Consider the following 21,476-nt stretch of genomic DNA (forward strand, 5'->3'; position numbering starts at 1 on the left):
TAAGGACCAATTGATAGAGACTGACCACAATTAAACCTAAAATGTAATGCCCCATTTCACAAAAGAGATTATAAAGCAAAATTTTGAGACCAAGCTATGAAAGCAGAAATTAGGACCAAAACCTTGACTCAAGCTTGGTTTGAAGGGGCGTCTAAAGGACGAGAGATTTACAAAGGGAATTCTACGGCCTAGGATCCAGGCAGCTGAATGCACAGCTTCCAGATGTTGGTAAAATTAAAACCAGCTTTGTATAAGCTTCTAGAATTGGAGGAGCTCAGTTATCACATAGTGTTGTAGGCCTGGAGGAGACGACAGAAGACAGGAGGGTGGGGTCATGCAGGAGTTTGAAAGCAAGGATGGGAATGTTAACATTGAGGCATTGTTTCCCAAGCAGGCACTGTTGGCCAGTCCACACTGAGCTAACAGGTACAAGGGTTTACTGTGAATAGAAGACAGAAAGTAGAGTTTTTGATGACCTCAGGGTTATGGAGGGAGATCATCCTAGAATGCATTAAAATAGTCAAGCCTTGATAACTGTAAAAAAGATACAGGTGAGGATCCAGCATCAGATGAGCTGAGGTTGAATAGCTTACCATGTCAATAACGCTGGTATTTCAGGATCATGATGTGGAGGTGCACTTCACCTGATGAAGGAACAGCTTGTGGTTTCAAATAAACCTGTTGGACTATAAGCTGGTATCATGTGACTTCTGACCCTTTCTGGATCATGTGATGATGACAAGTGTACAAGCTAAACGAAATGGACCCTAGTGTTTTTTTTGTTTCACAATTCCTCCATTCCTGTGCACTCACAGAACAGAATCCCTACATGTGGAAGCAGGCCAATTGGTACACTGAGTCCACACCGACCCTCCAAACAACATCCCACCCAGACCCACCCCTTACCTGTAACCTTGCATTTCCCATGACTAATCTGCCTACACATATCTCTGAAGGCTATGGGCGATTTAGCATGGTCAATCCACTTAATCTGCACACAGAGTCACAGAGGTGGACAGGACAGAAACAAACCTTTTGGTCCAACTTGTCCATGCTGACCAGATATCCCAACCCAATCTAGTCCCACCTGCCAGCACCCAGCCCATATCCCTCCAAACCCTTCCTATTCATATACCCATCCAAATGCCTTTTAAATATTGCAATTGTACCAGCCTCTACCACTTCCTCTGGCAGCTCATTCCATACACGTACCACCCTCTGTGTGAAAAAGTTGCCCTTTGGGTCTCATTTATATCTTTCCCCTCTAACCCTAAACCTACGCCCTCTAATTCTGGACTCCTCCAAATCGGGGAAAAGACTTTGTCTATTTTACCCTATCCATGCCCCTCATGATTTTATAAACCTCTATATGGTCACCCCTCAGCCTCTGACGCTCCATGGAAAACAACCCCAACCTATTCAACCGCTCCCTATAGCTCAAACTCTCCAACTCTGGCAACATTCTTGTAAATCTTTTCTGAACCCTTTCAAGTTTCACAACATCCTTCCTAGAGGAAGGAGACCAGAACTTTGGTCTGTAAGAGGAAACTGGAGTGCCAAGTGAAAACCCACACAGACAAGGGGAGAATGTTCCACCTCTACACAGACAGACACCTGAGGCTACAATCGAACCCAGGTCCCTGGCGCTGTAAGCTGCTGTGCTACTCCACATCTTAAAGTTTGGAGTTACAATCTTCTGATTGAGACCAATGCATTGTGTATGCTTAAGCCAAGCCTGACATGTTAAGAAGTAACAGAATCAGGAGAAATCAGGTTAACTCACACAGAGAGAAATTGCAGAGAGGGGGAGTTTGCTCAAAATATTTCTGAGCAGCTGTGAGTAGTGAAGGGTGCACGTTAATACCATGAAACTGCAGAGTAAATCCAACAGCTAGGCTTCCCACTCCCTCCCAGAGAATGTTTCTTCAGAATAGTTTCTCTTGTATCCTCCCATTATCCCCCTAAGTGGGTACAGCTGCTGGTCCACAGGCTGCCAAAGGAAGGTTTCACACGTATACACACACACACACACACATACACTCGTTTACTCACAGGGTTCACACTCACACACTGTCACTCATTTGTACACACACAGACTCACAGATACCCACACACATTCCAAGATACTCACATACACACACTGTTTTACACAGACAGACACGCACACACACACACGCACACAGAAAATTAAGCAGTGTCAGGAAATTTTCTGCTTGTACAGCTTCTTTGAAGAACAGAGGCTATGAATTAGAGGCTGGAGCAGAAAGCCATTTAGCACACGTCTGTTTGCAAATGGCTTTTCAATGGCTTCCATTAATCTCCTCATTTCCCCTGAGCAATCAGACATCTTGAGAAATCTCCTACTCTCAAAGATTGAATGACCCAATGAATATGTGCAGGTGCGCTCAGTGAGGTGATTGAGGGCAGTGTGGGTGGGAGGTCCTGGGGTGGGGGTAGGGGTGGGGACACAAGTGGGAAAAGGGGAAGAGAGAGGCAAGTAACTTGCAGTTAGATGCTGTGAGAGGTGGAGTGGGGGCTATAGTGGAAGGAATTACCCAGTGCAGCATTTGAAAATTATCCCAGGGCAGGAACAGTGCAGGGTTAGATACAGAGTAAAGCTCTCTCTACACTGTCCCATTTGGATTGAGTGAGGGATAAGGCCCAGTATATCAGAAGGTTGTGCTAAACACTAACTCTTCTGATCAATTTAGAAACCCAGGCAGGAAATGAAAAAATAACTTGCAAACCTAGAGCACCTTTCATAATGGATGTGTCAGGACTGCAGGGTTTTGATCTAATATGTTGGTTTGGGATTGCTTAGCTCTGTCTATCACTTACAGCTTATGCTGATTGATGAGCAGTCCTGTTTGGTAGCTTCAGCAGGTTTTTATTTTTGCTTGGTGCTGCCCGAGCATAAACTCCTGACATTTCAATGAGCTCGGATTGATCTCCTGGTTTGTTGGTAATAATAGAGTGAGGCATATACTGAGACAGAAGGAAGGTATCCTCAGTGCAGAGATGATACTTTGTCTCTATAAGGTCTATGTGGTGGTCATTCTTACTGATACTGTAGGAGTGATGCTTCTGCAGCTGGGAGATTGGTGAAGGTGAGGTTAAGTATATTTTTCCCTCTTGTTAGTTCTCTTACCATCAGTTCAGACCCAATCTAGCAGAAATGTCCTTTGGGATTTGACCAGCTCAATCAGTAGTGCTGCTGCCGAGCCACTCTTGGTGATGGGCGTTTGAATCCCTCACCCAGACAATACATTCTACACCTTTACCATCTTCAGTGCTTCCCTCCAAGAGATGCTCAACATGGAGAGACTGGTTCATCAGCTCAGCATGTGGTAATCCACAGGAGGTTTTCTTGTCCAGGAGCCATGAGGCTTCATGGGGTCCAGAGCCAATATTGAGGACACCCAGAGCAACTCCCTCCTGACTGTATCCCACTGTGCCACCCCGTCTGCTGAGTCTGACCTGCCGGTGGGATGGAGCTAATGGTGGTGTAGGCAGGTTGGGTTTTGCTATTGTTGTTAAATTTCTTTACTTGGAATTTATCGAGATTTGATGCTACTGAGTGGTTGGCTAGGCCAGTTAAGAGGGCAGTTAAGAGCTAAGAATGTTGCTATAGTGCCTGGAGTCACATCAGCCAGACTAGGTAAGGAGGGCAGATTTTCTTCCTGAAAAGACACAGGACAGCCAGATGCTTTTCTATAACAATCAACAGTGGTTACACGGTCTAGCTTTTAAATCCAGATTTCATTATTCCAAACTTCACCAGGTGCCTGGGTATATAGGGACATAAGGTCATACAGCCCTTCAGCTCATTGAGACTGCGCTGCCCTATCCACACTAATCATACTTCCAAGCACTTGGCTTTGAATGTTGAAAGTTCGCGTTCAAGTTGAGCAGGTAAAAGTGAAGTGAGATGGAAATGTGTTGCTGGAAAAGCGCAGCAGGTCAGGCAGCATCTAGGGAACAGGAGAATCGACGTTTCGGGCATTAGCCCTTCTTCAGGAATCAGGAATGAGGTAAAAGTGAAGGCAAATGGAATGTTGGTCTTTATTTCAAAGGGCATGGACAATGATGATGGAACAGTTTGGTTAAGACTATACAAGGCACTAGTCAGACCACAGCTACAGTAGCCTGAATAGTTTTGGGCAACTTAACTAAGGAAAGCTAGGACAGCTTCCAAACCCACAACTTCGACTACACAGTCACCTGGTCTTCATTCTGCAATTCTCTCCCTCAGGGCATTGTGGGTCTATTTACAGTTCATGGACTGCAGCGGGTTCAAGAAGGCAGCTCACCCCCACCTTCTCAAGGGCAACTAGAGAGGGCTAATAAACACTGGTTCAAACAGAGACACCCACATCCCACGAGGGAATAAAAACAATCTGGAAGGACAAGGACAGTAGATATATGGGAACACATTCCCCACAGGATGCCTTCCTAGCCACTCACTGTTGTGACTTGGAAATATAATCACCATTCCTTTCAGCCTGAAACTTCCTTTGTTGGAGCATTGCGTGTTTACCTACACCCACAGGAACTTCAGCTGTTCAAGAGGCAGCTCACCGCCACCATATCTAGGGAAATTAGGAATGGGTAACAAACGCTGAGCCAGCCATGTCAAAATCCATGAACTAAATAAATGTCTCCCTTAACCTTGCCCTACTGTGAGCCTTATCTTAAAACCTAGCTCCTTGACCAAACACTGCAATGATAATTGTCTCAGTGTGAAATCGTGTCTGGTAAAAGCTTGCATGAAAAACCATGAAATGTTTTCCTCAATTTAAAGGTTGTAATATAAATCCAACCAGTTCCAGAAAAGGCTTTCAAATTCAGATGGAGCAGGAACATTCTAGAGGGCTACAATGAAAAAGAATGTAGATAAAATAAGATGAATCTTGAACAGAGAAAGTTATAGACTAGAAGGTGGAATTAATGAACAGATGCTAATATTTCACACAACCAATGTCTAGCTGCTGTTTTGTAAAAATCCAAGAAACATTTTTTTGATTTTTGGTGCAAGATAAATTCTGTAAGATGAGTAAATAAAGGATGGCTAATGTTATTGCTACTTTAAAAAGCCAAGATTTTCAGGATTTATATTAGAATATTCAAGTAGAAATGTTGCATCCATCAAAGATCCCAGTTCGTTTTGAAGAAAATAAGTAAAAAAAAAGATTTTTATTTTGAACTTTGTTAAAACTCAAGAAAACAAGCAAACAATTAAAAAATGTACATTCAATGGTAATTTCACAATTTTTACACAGTGCATGGACACCACTTTCAGAGGTCTCAACGCCAGTCACTCTCCGAACCTCTAGTGATTTTACAATTAAAAGCTAAACCAATGTTAATTGTTGTGGCTTTAACCACTTACCTGCCACTATGACAGTGGGATAATAAAAATTGTTGGAAGATTATGCACAAGGGGACTTGATATGAGGACCTTGGTTTTCAGGGAATTATCTAGTTTGAAAACGAATCCTTTTTTAAGTTACTCACTTTTATGGGTGGCTGACTAGGTCTGATTATATGGGTCTGATAGTACACCCCTTCAGAAGGTAGTCCAGTGCCAACTCTGTTTCTGTGGACCTGGAAAGTTACATAAAATCTCAGAGTAGGAAAGGATGGCAGATTTCCTTCTCCAAAGTGAACTAGTTGGGTACTTAAGACAATCTGACAGCATCATGGTCATTTTTACAAAGACCAGCTGTCCATTTCCAAATTTCACTTTTTTGATTGAATTCAGTGATCCTGATTTAATTTGAACTTAGCTTCTCTATAGTCCAACAATGATGTCACAGCACTGGCCACTCCCAAAGTGATTAGAAACTAGAGACTAGTGCTTATTGTAATGTAAGGAATGGTTCCACTACAAACTAATCACCTCCACCCCCTCTCCCTGGCAAATGTCTCAGGCTGAACCAGATTGTTTGACATCTTGGTGTCCTAAACAACTCAGAGCTCAGCCTCCTATCCCACACCCTCTCTATCCCCTGGACGACTAATTCCCATCTCCCTCACAGTGGCCAACTCTACACTGGCCTCAGCTCTTCAACTGCTGAAAACTTCACCTCTGCCTTGGTTTCCCCTTGACTATTCTACATGCATTTCGTGGCTGCCCTCCCAATTTGAAATCTTCCTAAAACTAATCTATCTGAAATTCTGCTGCTCATCTCCTAATTTGCAACAAATACCATTCACCTATCACTTCCAGTGTTAACTTATCGACGTTAGCTTCCACTCCAACAATGTTTTGATTTGAAAAAAGGCTTAAGATTGATAGATATAGAAAATCTAGAAAATAGGAGCAGAAGGTGGCCATTCGGCCCTTCAAGCCTGCTCTATCATTCAACATTATCATCCAACTCAGTACCCCGGTTCCACTTTCTCCCCCATAACCTTTGATCCCTTTACGCCTAAGAACTATATCCACCTTCCCCTTAAAAACATTCAGTGTTTTGTCCTTAACCCCTTTCTGTGGCAGAGAATTCCACAGGTTCATCACCGCCTGGGTGAGCACACTTCTCCTCCTCTCAGTCTTAAATGGCCTACATTATATTCTGGTTCTGGACTGCCCAGTCATCGGGAACATCCCTTCTGCAGTAACCCTGTATATTCCTGTTAGAAAATTTTCTATTAGGAAGAAGGGACACTGGACTCAAAACATTAACTCTGTTAGTCTCTCCATAGATGCTGCCAGACCTGCTGAGTTTCTCCAACAATTTCTGTTTTGAACTCAAATCTCCAGCATCTGCAGTTTTTCGTTTTATTTACCTAAACAAATGCAAATTGTTGTTGGCTGCTTCAGCACAATGTAAAGAAACTTCACAACAACCTACCCTTTCCCTTTCTATCTTTCTCTTTTCAGAATCCAACCCCGGGGGAGTCTGCACCATAATCTCGGTGATGTTATTCCAAACTGGACTCTGCTAGACCATTTGCTGAGGGTACAGGTGTGGTGTGACAACTCCAGATCTGGTCCTTTAGGGAATATTGTGGTTGTGGGGGGGGGGAGGGTTAAGTTCTATATCAAATTTGGTTTGAGGTTAGTTTTTAAATCAAAGAACTGAGAACTTTAAAATGTCTAAGAGGTTGGGGGGAGGAGAATTTGTCAATGCAATGGGTTAAGAACTTTAATCATCTCACATGTTCTCAGCTAAAGCACTGAAAACACCAAGCCAGTTATAGAGACATCTGGGATTTTAAATGAGCATTGACACATTTTAAGGAAGCATCAAATTAACCCAATCCCCTATTGGTTTACAATCGACATGTCAACAGGCCAATTTGAGTTTTGATTTGTTCACATTGAAATAATTGGCAGCTGGGTTGGAGACAATGGAGGTGGCAGCATGTTTGCACAAGGGGAGGGGTTACTGAGAGGGTCAAAGTGCAGGTTGGGAGTTAGGGGGTGAAAGGTCAGTACAAGATGAGGGGTCGGGGCAAGCAAAGGAAAAGGTCAGCATTATGGAAATTTTAGGCATGATTTGGAGATGCCGGTGTTGGACTGGGGTGTACAAAGTTAAAAATCACACAACACCAGGTTATAGTCCAACAGGTTTATTTGGAAGCACACTAGCTTTCAGAGTGTCGCTCTTTCATCAGGTGATAGAGGGTTAGGCTGGGGGGACGGTATGGAGGAAAGGAGGCAATGCAAGGACTGGGATGGGGAGGCAGAGAGGTGGGAGAGAGAGTGAAGGGATGGGAGGGGGAAGGAGAGAAGGGGAGGGAAAGGACAGGAGGGAGAGAGAGTGTGGAGGGATGGGAGGGAGAGGGCGGGAGGAAGCGGTAGATTAGAGGCATGGAAGGCAGAGGCAGGGAGGAGGAGGGGGAATGAAGGGGTAGGCTGTTGGAAGGGTAGGGATGGGGAGATGGAGATAAGGCTATGGAAGCCAGAAATTGGGCAGAATGAGGTGGAGGAGGTAGGATAAGGGGCTGATACTTGTGAAGGGTGGGAAGGAGGATAGGTGGGAGTGGAGAAGGTGAAGGGTACAGTACAGGGAAGGGAAATGGGGTGTGGTAGAAGTTGGAAAGAATGGGACCAATGGTATAATTTTAATTTAACTTCAGTGTGAGTGGACAAGTGAGTGTTTTATGGGGTTTGTTGATGAGTGTAGTAATGGGTGGGTGGTGGGTAGGGGTTTGTAGGTGTATGTAATGGAGGTGGGGCTGGGAACTGGTTGTGAGGGATAGTGAACATTTCTCGAGTGGAGGAACTGGCTATTTTAAGCATGTCATTTGACCTGGAGCACAAACTTAATTTCTGTCTTTCTTTCGAACATTGATTTGGTACCTGTGGCAGAATGAAGCCAGTGACCTACAACCGACCCTCTTCACTTGTGCTAAATTTAGATTTTCCTGAATAAAATGTTTTCTTTTAAAAAGTGACTGACTTTATAAAAAGCAATATTCTCCTTGTGCTCTCCCAGAGAATCTCTGAAATTATTCCTCCCAAAAGCCCCTGTCATTTGGGACAGTTCAGTCACCCAATAGGTCACCCACAAGCTGGTGACTTCCATTAAATTATGTTACTTTTCGCAATCACTGACTAGACCAGACCTTTGGCTGTCCTAAAGATGTCAACATGAAACATTTATTCTTGGGATGTGGGTCTCATTCTCCACAGCCCCCTGATGAAGGAGCAGCACTCCGAAAGCTAGTGCTTCCAATTAAACCTGTTGGACTATAACGTGGTGTTGTGTGATTTTTAACTTTGTCCACCCCAGTCCAACACCAGCATCGCTAAATCATACTTACTATTTTTTGATCTTATTAACATCTTGGGGTTCATAGATTCCTTACAGTGTAAAAACTGGCCATTTGGTCCACCAAGTCCACACTGACCCTTTGAGCAGCATCCCACCCAAACCTGTAACCCTGTATTTCTCATGGCTAATCCATTTAACCTGCACATCCCTGGGCACTCTGGGCAATTTAGTGTGGTGAATCCACTTAACCTGCCCATCTTTTGACTGTGGGAGAAAACCCACACATGCACTTGGAGAATGTGCAAACTTCACATAGTCACCCAAGGGTGGAATTGAAGCCAGGTCCCTGGCGCAGTGAGGCAGCAGTGCTAACCAATGAGCCACTACACCATCCTTGTGGGGTAAATGGCAAAATTCAGCAATATTTAAAAATCGACTTTGTCCAAGATAAACACATCATCAACGACCTGAACTCCAAACTGTGCCTAATGCCCAATCTCATTTCCTACTTTTCATCTGTCAATTGGGATGAAATCAGTTTGCAATAATAGCACACAGTGTAAAGCTGGGAATCAGACATGGTGTCAAATAGACTGTGACTTCACAGTCACCGAAGACCAGTTTCACCCCCAGCACATGCCAGTTGTGGGCAGGCAGTTGGTAATACTCCAAGTCACTATTCATGCATCACACCAAATCCTGTTCACCCATCCCCTCTACAGATCTGCATTCGCTGCTAGCTCAATAACACCTCAATGTTTAAATTCTCATCCTTATTTTCATATAACCCTAACTCCCTTTCTACGTAATCTCCTGAAGCTCACAACCCTCCAAGGTCTCTTCTCTCCTCAAATTGTGGCATCCTGCATCATCCTGATTTCCATCACTCCACCGTTAGCAGCTGTGCTTTCAGCTGCATGCTCCCTAAACTCTAATATTCCCTCCCCCAGCCTCTCCAGCTCTCTCTACTCTGTCCTGAGACTCTGCAAACCCTATGCCTTTGAGCAAACCTTTAACGACCTATCCTCATGAGGCTTGGTGTCAACTTTCATTTGGATCTCTCCAGTAAAGCATCTTGCTATATCTCACGACATTAAAGACATTATATTAATGAAAGTTGTTGCAAATCCAGCCTGTTGAGAGGCTGCAGGGGGTCACACCATCACAGCCCTATCCTGGTAGTTCCTCATCCTCCACAAGGCAGAGCTTGGTCATTGTTTCATGACTGGGGGGAGCAGTTTTGGATCACCATTACCCTCTGGCTGAAGGTCTGCTGAGGGAGACTTCAGTGCCCACTGCTGCTTCATCTCAGGCTACAACTTGGACATGGTCATGTAGTAAACAAGCACCATTCCAAGATTCTCTCTGACTATAGTGGGAACTACCAGAAGTACTTGAGCACAAGCTATTTGGGTGATGTAGAGACAGCATCGTGCTCACAGACTGTCTGTGTGGCCATTACCTGTTAACCAGCATTCACCCCGATAAAGAGAATCAATTCCTCAGCAGGAAGTGAGAAGTATTCCAGAGCCTGTGGAATAACAGGATCTTCCCACGATCCTTCTCTAATCTTTTCTCTATTGAATCGTGTAGCTTAATAGAGAATTAAACTATTTAATTCTCAGATAGTATCCTGAGCTGCAGACTGGGGTGATCTTGCTCAGAGAGTACAACACTCAATGCAGGTCACCAGAACTTGGCTGTATTAGTGGGTGGGTGGGAGGGGAGGGTTGGAAAAGACAATGCTTGAGGGAGATGGCTTCAACCTAGATATACTGGCCCCGAACCCCTTGGCAAAAGCCTAGGGAGCTGCTTTACCCTTTTAAATATTAATGGTAACCTGCAGCTTCACTCTGGTATCCTAAAACCAAACTTATAAATTAGAGATGGCTTTATAGAAAAAAGCTAACATTGTAAGCCATACAATGGCCAAGTGAGATCAGATCATCGACTTCTGAAAGGCCCCTAGCTACTGTCAGAAGATGTATGTGGTGCTGTCGATGGGGAGCGGCGCCTTCGGCTTGGCGTCCATGACTTCTCTGAGCTGTAAGTCACCGGTTTAAACCTGTGCATGTGAGTCTCAAAGAGGTCACGCTGCTGTTGGCCAACTGCCTGGGTGATCAGTGCCGGCAATGCCTGCAGGCTGACAGTTAGTGAGTCCAGTTTGGTCTCCAGCGTCACAATCCTTTTCTCCAAGTCTTCATTCTTCTCCTGCAGCTCCGACAGGATGTCGTACATCACGTTCTGTGTCTGTCAACAGGGAACACACACAAACAACGTCAAAGGGACACTGTGCATGGAACACGCTCAAGAAGATCCAGAGACCTTAGACCTTATGATTCCCAATGATCTCCTGTTCCACCCTCCCTGGGAGCATCCTCCACATCCGCCCAGATTCGATTTTATTGATTTGCCCCCTTTTGGGCCTTCTTTCTGACCCAGGAGCTTGACTGTAACTGCTTGGCCACTTCAGTAAAGAATCAAAAACATGGATGTGGGACTGGATTGACATACAGACACAGACTGGGCTTGAGAGCTAATTCTGTTCAAGACTGGTCATTGTTACTAGTCACCAACCCCTTCATTCTTTCAGGATGATAGGGGACCAATGAGACAGAGACCGAGGCATTTCCTCCAGAACATTCCATGTTTTGTCTAGATAGTGGAGATGTAAGCCGGTGACATGGGCTGGAAGAGTGAGGGTCTTTCCTCCTCTCTCAAAGGTACTGGACTGAACTAGATTGGGCTTCCCCTACTCCCCTCCATGGTGACACATCCCTGTGGATGAGCAGACACTGGGTGCTGACACCTTAGCCTAACAAGGGAGGGGTCTCAGAACCAAAACCAATCCTGCCCTCATTCTCACAATCATTGCTAGTCAGCCCCTATCCCACTCGCTCCAACACTGCAGCAAGAAACGTGCAGAAATTCATCAGAAAGCCTGCACAATTTGTTTAACCCCTCACTGGAACAGAAATGTTCAGGCTTATTGTAACCTCTGTTATGTAGCACCCCCACAATCAGCTTCATCTCTGATCCGGGAGTTGAGCGCGATCAGTGACACTCACCCCAGCCTTGTAGACTAGGAACTGCTAACCTTTCAATTTGCCCCAATGTTGGAATTCAAGATTAATGTCCAGGAAACTGCTGAAAGCAACACGCACCAGAAAAATCATAGGAGCATTTAAAAAAAAGGTATGTATTGGATGATCAGATGTGGAAATGGAGGCTGCTAGACTGATAGGGAAGGTTCATGTAACCAGGTGTGACGAGTCTGTTTGCTTTTCAACTGGCTGTGGTCAGACCAGGGCACCATGGCGATGGGCATGTCAGCTGACCAATAGCAGGGGTTTGCGGGTGGAGATCCTGTGATGAAATCTCCAGGAATGGGCACATTCAGAGTTGGCTACTCCACAATTGTCCAAGATATTTGCTTGACTTCCCCCTATTTCTTGTGCAGTTCAGTGTGATACCAACCTTGGCCAGATCCACCAGTGTATTTGCTTGGTCATTTAACTTCCTCTGCTCCATTTTAACACCTCTTAATCTGTGTGGGAAACGCAGCATTAATTTTACATCAAAAAACTCTCATTGTAGCCATGCAGAAATGACGAAAAGAAAACTACAGACACAGGCAGCAAGCAGCATCTGGCCCAGACACAAGCAGTTGAGAGCTAGTTGAGGATTTCATGATGTTTACCTTTCCTGAAAGATTGATTAACTGTTTCTATGCCTAGGATGTGGCATTAAAGTTTGAAGAGTTGGACAGTGTCCACTCTGCGCTCAACAACACAGGCGTCGGGGTCACAGAATGACCCACTATGACAAGAGATGATTGGGTGAGAAGTGAGAATCCTTTTAGACTGGGTCAGATAGGGTAGGCTGTACATGTATTCGACAGCATCAGATCATGCGAGTTGATAAATTCAACATTCCTTCTATTCACACTTGATTTTCCTGGTGAACTGTCTGCCCTCCTGTCTTTCCAATCAGAATTTGTAGTAAACTTGTAGTACTCAACTCAACCCAATTCCTATTGAGCCATACTAGTCCCAATACAAACACAGGAATTGCCCACTCAGATCATCTGCTCTGTGAGAAAGTTCCAGTTCCTCACCACCTTCCTCCCATCCCTTCTTCATCTCATTCCACCTTATCCTTCTATTTCTCCATCATGTTTATCCAGCTGCCCCTAAAATCTATCAATATTATTCACCTCAAACACTCCCTGTGTGGGGGAGGAGGGGGAACGAATGTCACACTCTCCCCACACTCTGGGTAAAGGGATGCTGTGTCCCCATCTGCTCTGATGGACTGCTCTGAAAGATCGATAACCTCATTATAACAAGGCTTTGCTGCCTTTGTTATTGAATCGATTCCAAGTGAATTTCCAGCATCAGCAAATACAACAAGAGATGACTTTGAAGATAACAGGACATGCAAATAAGCCTGTTCAAAATACACACCAAATCCTTGGCTCTGTGAAAGCCACGCACACATTCTAAGTCTTTATGAACCCAATGGCATGGCCTCACTGCATTTGAATCTGGCATCATACTTTAGGAAGGATGTGAAGGAGGATTACTAGAATACAGCTGGGCCGAGGGAATTCAGGAACATTGAGAAACTGGGATTATTCTCCTTAAATCAATAAATCTTTAAGCACTGGCGAAATCAAAGGAAATTGGGCTAGGATGGGATGGATGATCTTATTAAATAGCAGGGTAGCCTTGAGAGGCTGAATGGTCTATTCCTGCTTCTGTGTTCTAATCTTCTTGGAATAGAGTTGGTTAAGGAGAGATTTATTATTTCTGGGTCAAATAGTGCAAATTCCCTACCAACTCTATTGTCAACAGAGAAACTACAACGGTTCAAGAAGGCAGCCCTTCGCTATCACTACCTCAAAGGCAATAATTAGAGACCGGCAAGAAATGCCAATGTTTTTGTCAGCATCCACATCTCAGGGAGAAATATTGAAGGAAATAGACAGCTAAGCATTCAATGTACATGCCAAGAATATCATTTTTTTTTATCTTTAAGACAGAGGCAAGTCTTTTAATGGGGTTCTTATCTTACATATCTTCTCCAAAAACTTTCAATAATGGCAAGGCGAGTACACCACTGGAAAATGTAAACAGCTTAGAAAACGTTAAGAACAATCTGGACCGTCTCATTTCCCTCGTGCCATCCGGTTTGCATTTGGTGTTTTGCTGCTGGTTTTTGAAACAGGTCATTCAGAAATTTCTAAAGTACAAACTTGACAAACTCTGTGTTTTTCTGAAACCTTCCTCGTCAGACCTGAGACAAGACTGACGGGTAATCTTTGAGGTTCCCAACGCATTTTCCTGATCAATATATCACAACTTTGCACTCTGTTCCTTCCCTCACCTGGTGGCCCCAACCAGATCCTGGTTTTTCTTTTCTCTAATTTAACAAAAACTGGAAACTTCTTGCTGGAATCATGAATTTCCTGTTTCAGTCTCACAGTAATCTCCTGTAGTGGCACGGGCTAACTTCCTCTTTTATGTAAGTAATGGAAAATTATTATGTGCTAGTAAAGTCTAGATCATACAAGATGTATTCTAAATGTTTTATTGAGGAGCTGAAGGGATATTTGATTAAGTTGAACTATACTGTATAAGAAAAAGCAGCACCTCACCATGTTTCTTAAAGACCTATCCAATTACCCGTGGAGTGAGTACATGAGGGGCAGTGTGGATAGTGTCAATGGTCTGTTGTAATGTCCCACTGAGTGTGATGGACAGTAACATTGGACAGACATTCCATCTGACCTCATTGTCTTCGGCTTAGTGGGTTCTGTGAAAGTTTCCTTCCTCATTTCTCGATTTATCAATCTTTGCTCTTTCAGCTACTTATCCATATACATTTGGTACAGAACTTAAACGTTGCTAAAAAGATACATAAAATCAAAGGTTCTTGTCTTATCAAAATGTGGATTTAAGAAGGCATAAAGGTAACACCAATTTATATAGCATGAGAACAGGATGCTGATTGGTTAGACCATAGTTGGCATGATGACACAGAAGGCATTAACTGTATCTTAACTCATTAATCTCAAATCAGGCAGATGGATTTTGATTAGTCAGGACATTGCCATGGGGAAGGCAGTAGGGATAGGCAGTCTCCATAACCCTTCCTCATTGAAAAGGGTTTGTGAACAAATTTATTTTACCTACAAAGAACAGGGCCCTGTATGTGAATATATGAAGCCTCTAGCACACACAAATGAATCACATGGTGAGTCTGAGCACTAATCTTCAACTGATTTCTGGTGTATGTCTTCAGCACAGTCAGGATTATTGAGTCAATGCTGTCCGGTAGCAGCAGCACATCTGCATTCCTGCTATGCTGCCCATGACAACACCCTGACCAATCAGATCTATCAGCCCAGCATGATTTTAATCAGCTACAATTGACAGTTAACAGTTCCTGCCTTGTCACCATGCCAACCAAAATCCCACCAATCAGCACCTTCTCATACTGTGTAAATTGGTATTCCTTCTCAATGTTTAATTGATTGTATGCCAGTTCTGATGAACACAATGCAAAAAAGATTGTGTTTGTGCCTCTTTTCAACAAAGGTTAATGAGTTGAATTCCTGCAGGTTTCCCATGGGAAGTCTCCCTCTAACCTGTGCTTTCTGGAACAGGTGGGGGATGTAGAGGGGAGTGGTGAGGTGAGTGAAGTTATCCAAGAGACACATGTGCCAGGACCTCCATATCGGAGGATGTACTGGATCAAGCAAAAACAACAGATGTCTGCTGGGAATGTGACAGGAGCTTCCTTGTGGCTGCAGAACTTCAGAAACTGACCTCCCCCTCCCCTAGCCACGATGAGCTTGTATCTTGTCAATTTGCTCTCACTTGAAATGACCCATTTTTTCCCTTTCACTTGTTAAATTTATATCCACTTTACATCTGCTTTTCTCTTTTGCTTTGGGTTTCTACATCAGCTGCTCTCTTGGTCCTCCTCTGCTTGTCAAAAGTTTAAGAAAAGTTTCCAACGCCATTTAATTCCAAAGAAGAGTCATATCGGACTCGAAATAGTAACTCTGTTTCTCTCTCACAGATGCTGCCAGACCTGCTGAGTTTCTCCAACACTTTCTGAGGAGGTTAGGCCTGGTTAATGGACGTACCCACTGTACCTTTCTAGAAGAGTTCCTCACAGGGATAATGGGAGAAGTGTCTGTGTGTGGAACATGGACTGAGGTGTCGGTTTGGAAGATGAAAACTCAGATTAATTCAGGTCACAGCTCTAAGAAGACTCAGATTCTGACTGTGCTATCTCTGCTAATTGTATACGTACACGTTGGGCAGTGAGAGAGAGGTCTCTGTCAAATTAAAACACCACTTTCCCAGTGTTTTGCAAGATTAAGTGTTAGCCTGCTCTGTCCTGATGAAGAATTGCTTAAAAAGGGAAATTTACTATAGAGCACAGGGCTCCCATTTACACCCTGGGATCCTTAGTCACTCAGGGACATTGATGCTAAGACTATCCAATTTCCAGATGAAGAGAATTACAGATTATACAATTCCAGTATGGTACAGGCTGTTCACCCATTACACTCATTCAAACTGTCCCCTCCAATCCCAATCTCTCAAACTCCTTTGTACATTTCAAATTCATGGTTAAAATTGGAAACAAAGTGTCTTGCTTAGACTGAAGATCAATGGGATTTCAGTGCCTGGGAACATCGATAATGCTCAGTTATGATGCACTTACCTTCCATATTAGTGACTATTGAGAGTTTATCATCAGTGCTGAGTGTGACTGAATGGCTGTCTGTGAAATGGACTGCTCACCACTTGGTTCACCCTTTAATTAAGGAGCTGAGTTCAAACTGAAAAACCTTAAAGCAGAGGGGAGACCTAATGGAATAGGGTGTCGGAGTGACTGGGATTCAGAACTGGGAACATAAAGTTTGGCAAAGTCAATATCAAAAATTACCCCTTTCCACCACTACTCCATCGGAGAGATATCATTGGAAATGCACCCCTGTCCTCAGGCCTGTAGGAACCATGTCTGAGTTAGTATGGTTGTACCACAGACCATCTCATTAGGTACTCTCTGCCTCCCTCCCCTGTCCAAGATTGTAGTTCCCATTTCCCTTTCATTTCTTTGAATTCAATTTAAAACTTTCAGTTTTCCTTCAGGTTTGGATTTAGTCAGGAACAAGTTGGTATTTCTGAGGAACTTGCTTTTTCCCCAAGGCAGAGCCACTAATCATTGAATATGGTCCAGCTAAGAGGGACCGAGGAATGTGACGTTACAGCCATAGCTCTCTGACTGGTTCCTACAGCCCACCTACCACACACAGGCTCCTAAACATCGCACCCCATCCCCACGCAAAAGGAAAGGGAAGATTATAAAATCAAACACAACTTACTTCTGGCCTCTGCATTGAGTTAGCGAAACAGAACAGAAAAAAAAAGGACAAAAACACATCACAGAATTAATACGATAAGACACAGGGATAAAGGAACATACAACAAATAACAATTATCCAACCCCTCTCACACGAATCTTTCAGCCTCTGAGTTTGAAGCTTCTTAACCTTGCGCAATCAAAGGGAGACCAGGTTCTCCAATGATGTGGGGAGGGAACAGGAAAGGCCTGTACTAGACTGGAGCTTGGGTTGTGAGCCTTGGTTAGGGTGTTGCACAAGAGGATGGACTGAAATGCAAAGTACAGACATCCTAAGGGTTCCCCTACCCTCCAACTCAGGACCCTGTTTTTACTGAACACTCTATTCAATGTACTGGTGCTGACAATATGGGAGCCAAAGCACCAATTTCATTAGCACTTTTCTTGCACACTCTGTGGCTGTAGCACATGAAGAGTAAGTCAGTTGTATTAACCGTAGCTCAGTAGCCAGTACCCTTACCTCAGAGTGAGATGTTCAGGAGCTCACATCGTACTTGAGAAAACTGAGTAGACAGTGCAGTCTGACACTCCATTAGATTTGAAGTGTGTCCCCTCCTGGGTAGATATTAACTACTCCAGAGTATACAGGTATTTGGAAGAAATATTGGTGTCCTGGGCCAATACTTATCTCTCAACCAGCATCGTTTAAAACCTGGTCTGGTTTTTATCACATTATCACATTGAGGTGGCACAGTGGCTCAGTGGTTAGCACAGCTGCCTCACAGCGCCTGGGACTTGGGTTCAATTCCTGCTTTGGGCAATTGTCTGTGTGGAGTTTGCACATTCTCCCCGTGTCTGTGTGGGTTTCCTCCAGGTGCTCCGGTTTCCACCCACATTCCAAAGATGTGCAGGTAGGTGAATTGGCCATGCTAAGTTGCCTGTAATGTTAGGTGCATTAGTCAAGGGTGAATGTAGGGGAAATGGGTCTGGGTTGGTTGCTCTTTGGAGGGTCGGTGTGAACTTGTTGGGCCAAAGGGCCTGTTTCCACACTGTAGGGAATCTCATCTAATCATTACTTCTGTGGGAGCAATGTTTTGCATATTTTCTGGAATTTCTTTTATTGGATGTAGCCATCACTGGGAAAGCCAGGACTTGCTGTCCAGCCTGTTACTTCCAGGAATTACTCCATTGACTGTAAATTACTTTGGGCCATTCCAAGGTTTTGAAAGGCACCATACAAATGCAAGTTACTTATCTTGGTGTACTGAATATGAAATAATGCTGGGACATTATAGTAGTCAGCAACATGATTTAGCAAATGTCAGTTGTTGATAACAAATTGATCCCAAATAAAGGACACCAGGTTAGAATCGTACTGAAGTGTTTCATGTAAGGTAGAGGTGAACCTGACCCTTGACCCCTGACCCAAGCTATCAGCACACTGTAGCCAATAATGACCCAGCAGAATAAAAGATCCTGTCTAAAGATGTGTACACCTTGTGTCTTTCACTGTGTCTCACACCTGCACACACACATGGGTGCTGGGGAAAAAATAAGCACTACCGCAGTTAGGCGGGAGTGTGGGGGTAATATGGAAAAAATCTTTTAAAATAAAAGATCCTGTCATTCCTCTCTGAGCAACTGGAAAGGGCTCATACCCTGCAGGTTTCTAATGGTTATTGGAGACTAGTGGTTTGGGTATGCAAAAATAAACACTCCTTGCACTTGGCTCAGTTTGCTAAATCCCACGGCAGAGATACTGACTCCTGGAATATGAAGCCTTCAGTAGTGTGGTGGTCACTAGCATACCTTAGCTGCTTTGTTCTTACAGTGGGAGATGATCAGTGTATAGGGGCATGTTGCTGACGATTAAGTCTGTGTTTTTACAGACACATAGTACAGCAGGCCTCAGACAGGCCTGGAGAAGGGGTTACTCACTCAACTCAATCCAGGTCTTAGCTCAATAGATATGGAGTTGGAAAAACACAACAGGCAAGACAGCATTGAGGAGCAGGAAAGTCAACATTTGGGTCCAAAACCCGTCAGCAGGACTGGGGAAGGGTTTTGCCCCGAAGCTTTGACTTTCCTGCTGCTCAGGTCTTGTCTGACCTGCTGTGCTTTTCCAGCTTCACATCGATTGACTCTGACATCCAGCATCTGCGGCCCTTACTGTCTCCAGACCTTATCCCCTCGGCTGGAGTTACCAACTCTGTCTGGTCATATTCCAGGAGGTCCATCACGCGACTGCCAACTGCCCAGCCCTGCACCCCCTCTATTAGCTGTACAACACTGCCATCCTTCTAGCACCTGCCTTTCCATAGCGAATGAAAAATGAATAGATCTTGGCTGCTAATTGACGAATCTAACTGTTGGTCAAATAGCCACTTAGTTGCATTTCCAACATGTTTTTCCAGCTAATGACACTGTTTAAAGAAAAGGGAAAAACACAATTGTTTTAACGCCATAGTTTTTCTCCCAGGGATTTGCTTGCTGCAGTGTTCTGGAGTTGAGTCTTTACTTTGTGGGACTCCAGGGGACTCCTGCCTGTTGTAAACAATAACACCACAAGCTCCAGTTATTGTCGGCAATATTAAGGCTCATTAAGGAGATAAAGTCTCAAATCAGATTGATTGACCAAAGCCTAGAAGGTGAAGACTCTTGGCAATATTTTGATATTTGTTTAAAAAGCATAATTGATTTCTAAAAAGATATCATGTGACAGGGGCCTTGTCATTGTGGCAACAGAGCAGTGATACAACATAACAGAGGAAAGGGAACTTAAAATAAATGGCAGGTTAGTTTAGCTGGTAATCTGGTTACTAAATAAGCTTCAATCAATAACTTTCAAGACTTTGAAATCACTGGGAAAAAATAGTATTTAAATAAGTCCAACCTTTGACATTAACATGACAGTGATGTGTGGGTCCACAGAACAGACTTTCCTGCAGTTAATGTATAGGTTTAATATTTACAGCGTCTTATCACTAAACCAATTCAAATTAGAGTTTCATTGATTACTACGTGTGAGTGGATTATCTGTTAAACTTTATTCAGAGAGCTGATATGATGTTGTGGGTACAATTCATCACAGAACTCCCAAATGCATCAACTGGTGGTCGGAATGTTTTACATTGAGCTCCCAGAGGAACCTGTCCATGCATATTATTTAATGCTCATCTCCCTCGTCCAGAAGCACTTGAATTCAGCAGATCCTGTGCTTCTGAACATCATCAGTGGGCACAAAGCAGGAAATTGCTCCCTGTCTTTAATCACAGGATCATATGCATTGGAGATTGTTTGGTTTCCAACTTCCCTGCTCAGTGTTTTAACAAGGTGTGTGCTACTTCACTGTATTCCCATGTCCCGCTGCACTGGCACTCAGAGAACTGTTGTATTTCAAGCAATTAGTAACATGATGATGCACAGTTCTATTCTTTGAATGTCTACCTAGTGGGAATTTGCTTGAAATTACTTCACAACTTCTCACTTCAGATCCTTAACCCGAGAAGACTGTTATTGCCTCAGTCTGACCTAGATTCAATGCCAGATTCAATGTGGTTGGTCGTGTTAGTGCTTAGCATACTGCCCTAGAACCAGCCTCCTCCTGGGAATCCTGGCAATAGCATGTGCTAATAACACCAAATACCGTTAACTATCCAGTCCAACAATGTATAATCTTGAAAGTTTAACTCATGTTAATCCTCAGGAATGAAGTTCACTTGAATTATGCCTTTGAGTCAATATTTCTGACTCTCAAATTCCTTTCATATTCCAACAAAGCCAGAGATGTCATTCCAAATGTTCAAATTGTCGAACATACAGATGATATTGAGAAGGATTCAATGCAGTTAGAATGGAAATGAACTAGATGCAACTAGAATGGTACACAATATGTGGAATGTCAGAAGACTGGATAAGAGAGTGAAAAGGGGGAAAAAACCAGGTAACATTTGAAGAATTAACTGAAGGAACAGAATTAATATCCTCATGATAATGCACTGCTTGGGATTATTCTGAATATTAATCCTATTCCATTTCACTTCCTGCCTAACTTGCTTGGGACATTAACTTAGAATTTCAAATGGTTGTTTTTTGACATTTTTATAATGAGATCTATAATCAAGTCAGAGTGAGAAAAGCTTGAAAAAAATTAGAACTGGTTGGAAGTTTAGATTAAAGTGGACATAAAGCTATTCTAGAGATATATGTGCAGCATGGGCCCAATCACTAACTCAATCCATCTAGTTACATCACTACAGGTTCCAATTACTCTTGAGGGCTTGATGCTACAATCTGGTTTGACACTCTAGTGCAGAGAGAGTGCTGCTGTGTCACAGGTGACATTTATAAAAGACATTAAACTGAGAC

General features: G+C 43.5%; 1 protein-coding gene across 2 annotated transcripts in view; it reads right to left on the reverse strand.

The window, feature by feature from the left end:
* Window positions 1-5,162: 5,162 nt before the first annotated feature.
* LOC122565502 (small conductance calcium-activated potassium channel protein 2-like) overlaps window positions 5,163-21,476 on the reverse strand; it is a 107,910-nt gene continuing 91,596 nt past the window's right edge. For both annotated transcript variants that reach the window (XM_043721542.2, XM_087975911.1), the window contains exons 8-9: window positions 12,201-12,270; window positions 5,163-10,973 (exon numbers count right to left, since the gene is read on the reverse strand). In XM_043721542.2, coding sequence (XP_043577477.2) covers window positions 10,689-10,973; window positions 12,201-12,270 — 355 coding nt within the window. In that variant the 3' untranslated portion in view covers window positions 5,163-10,688. The remainder of the gene's footprint in view (window positions 10,974-12,200; window positions 12,271-21,476) is intronic.

This window comes from Chiloscyllium plagiosum, unplaced genomic scaffold (genome assembly GCF_037043375.1).
Source record: "Chiloscyllium plagiosum isolate Xiang-an unplaced genomic scaffold, Cpla_swu_hap1 HiC_scaffold_28, whole genome shotgun sequence".
Classification (NCBI taxonomy): Eukaryota; Metazoa; Chordata; class Chondrichthyes; order Orectolobiformes; family Hemiscylliidae; genus Chiloscyllium; species Chiloscyllium plagiosum.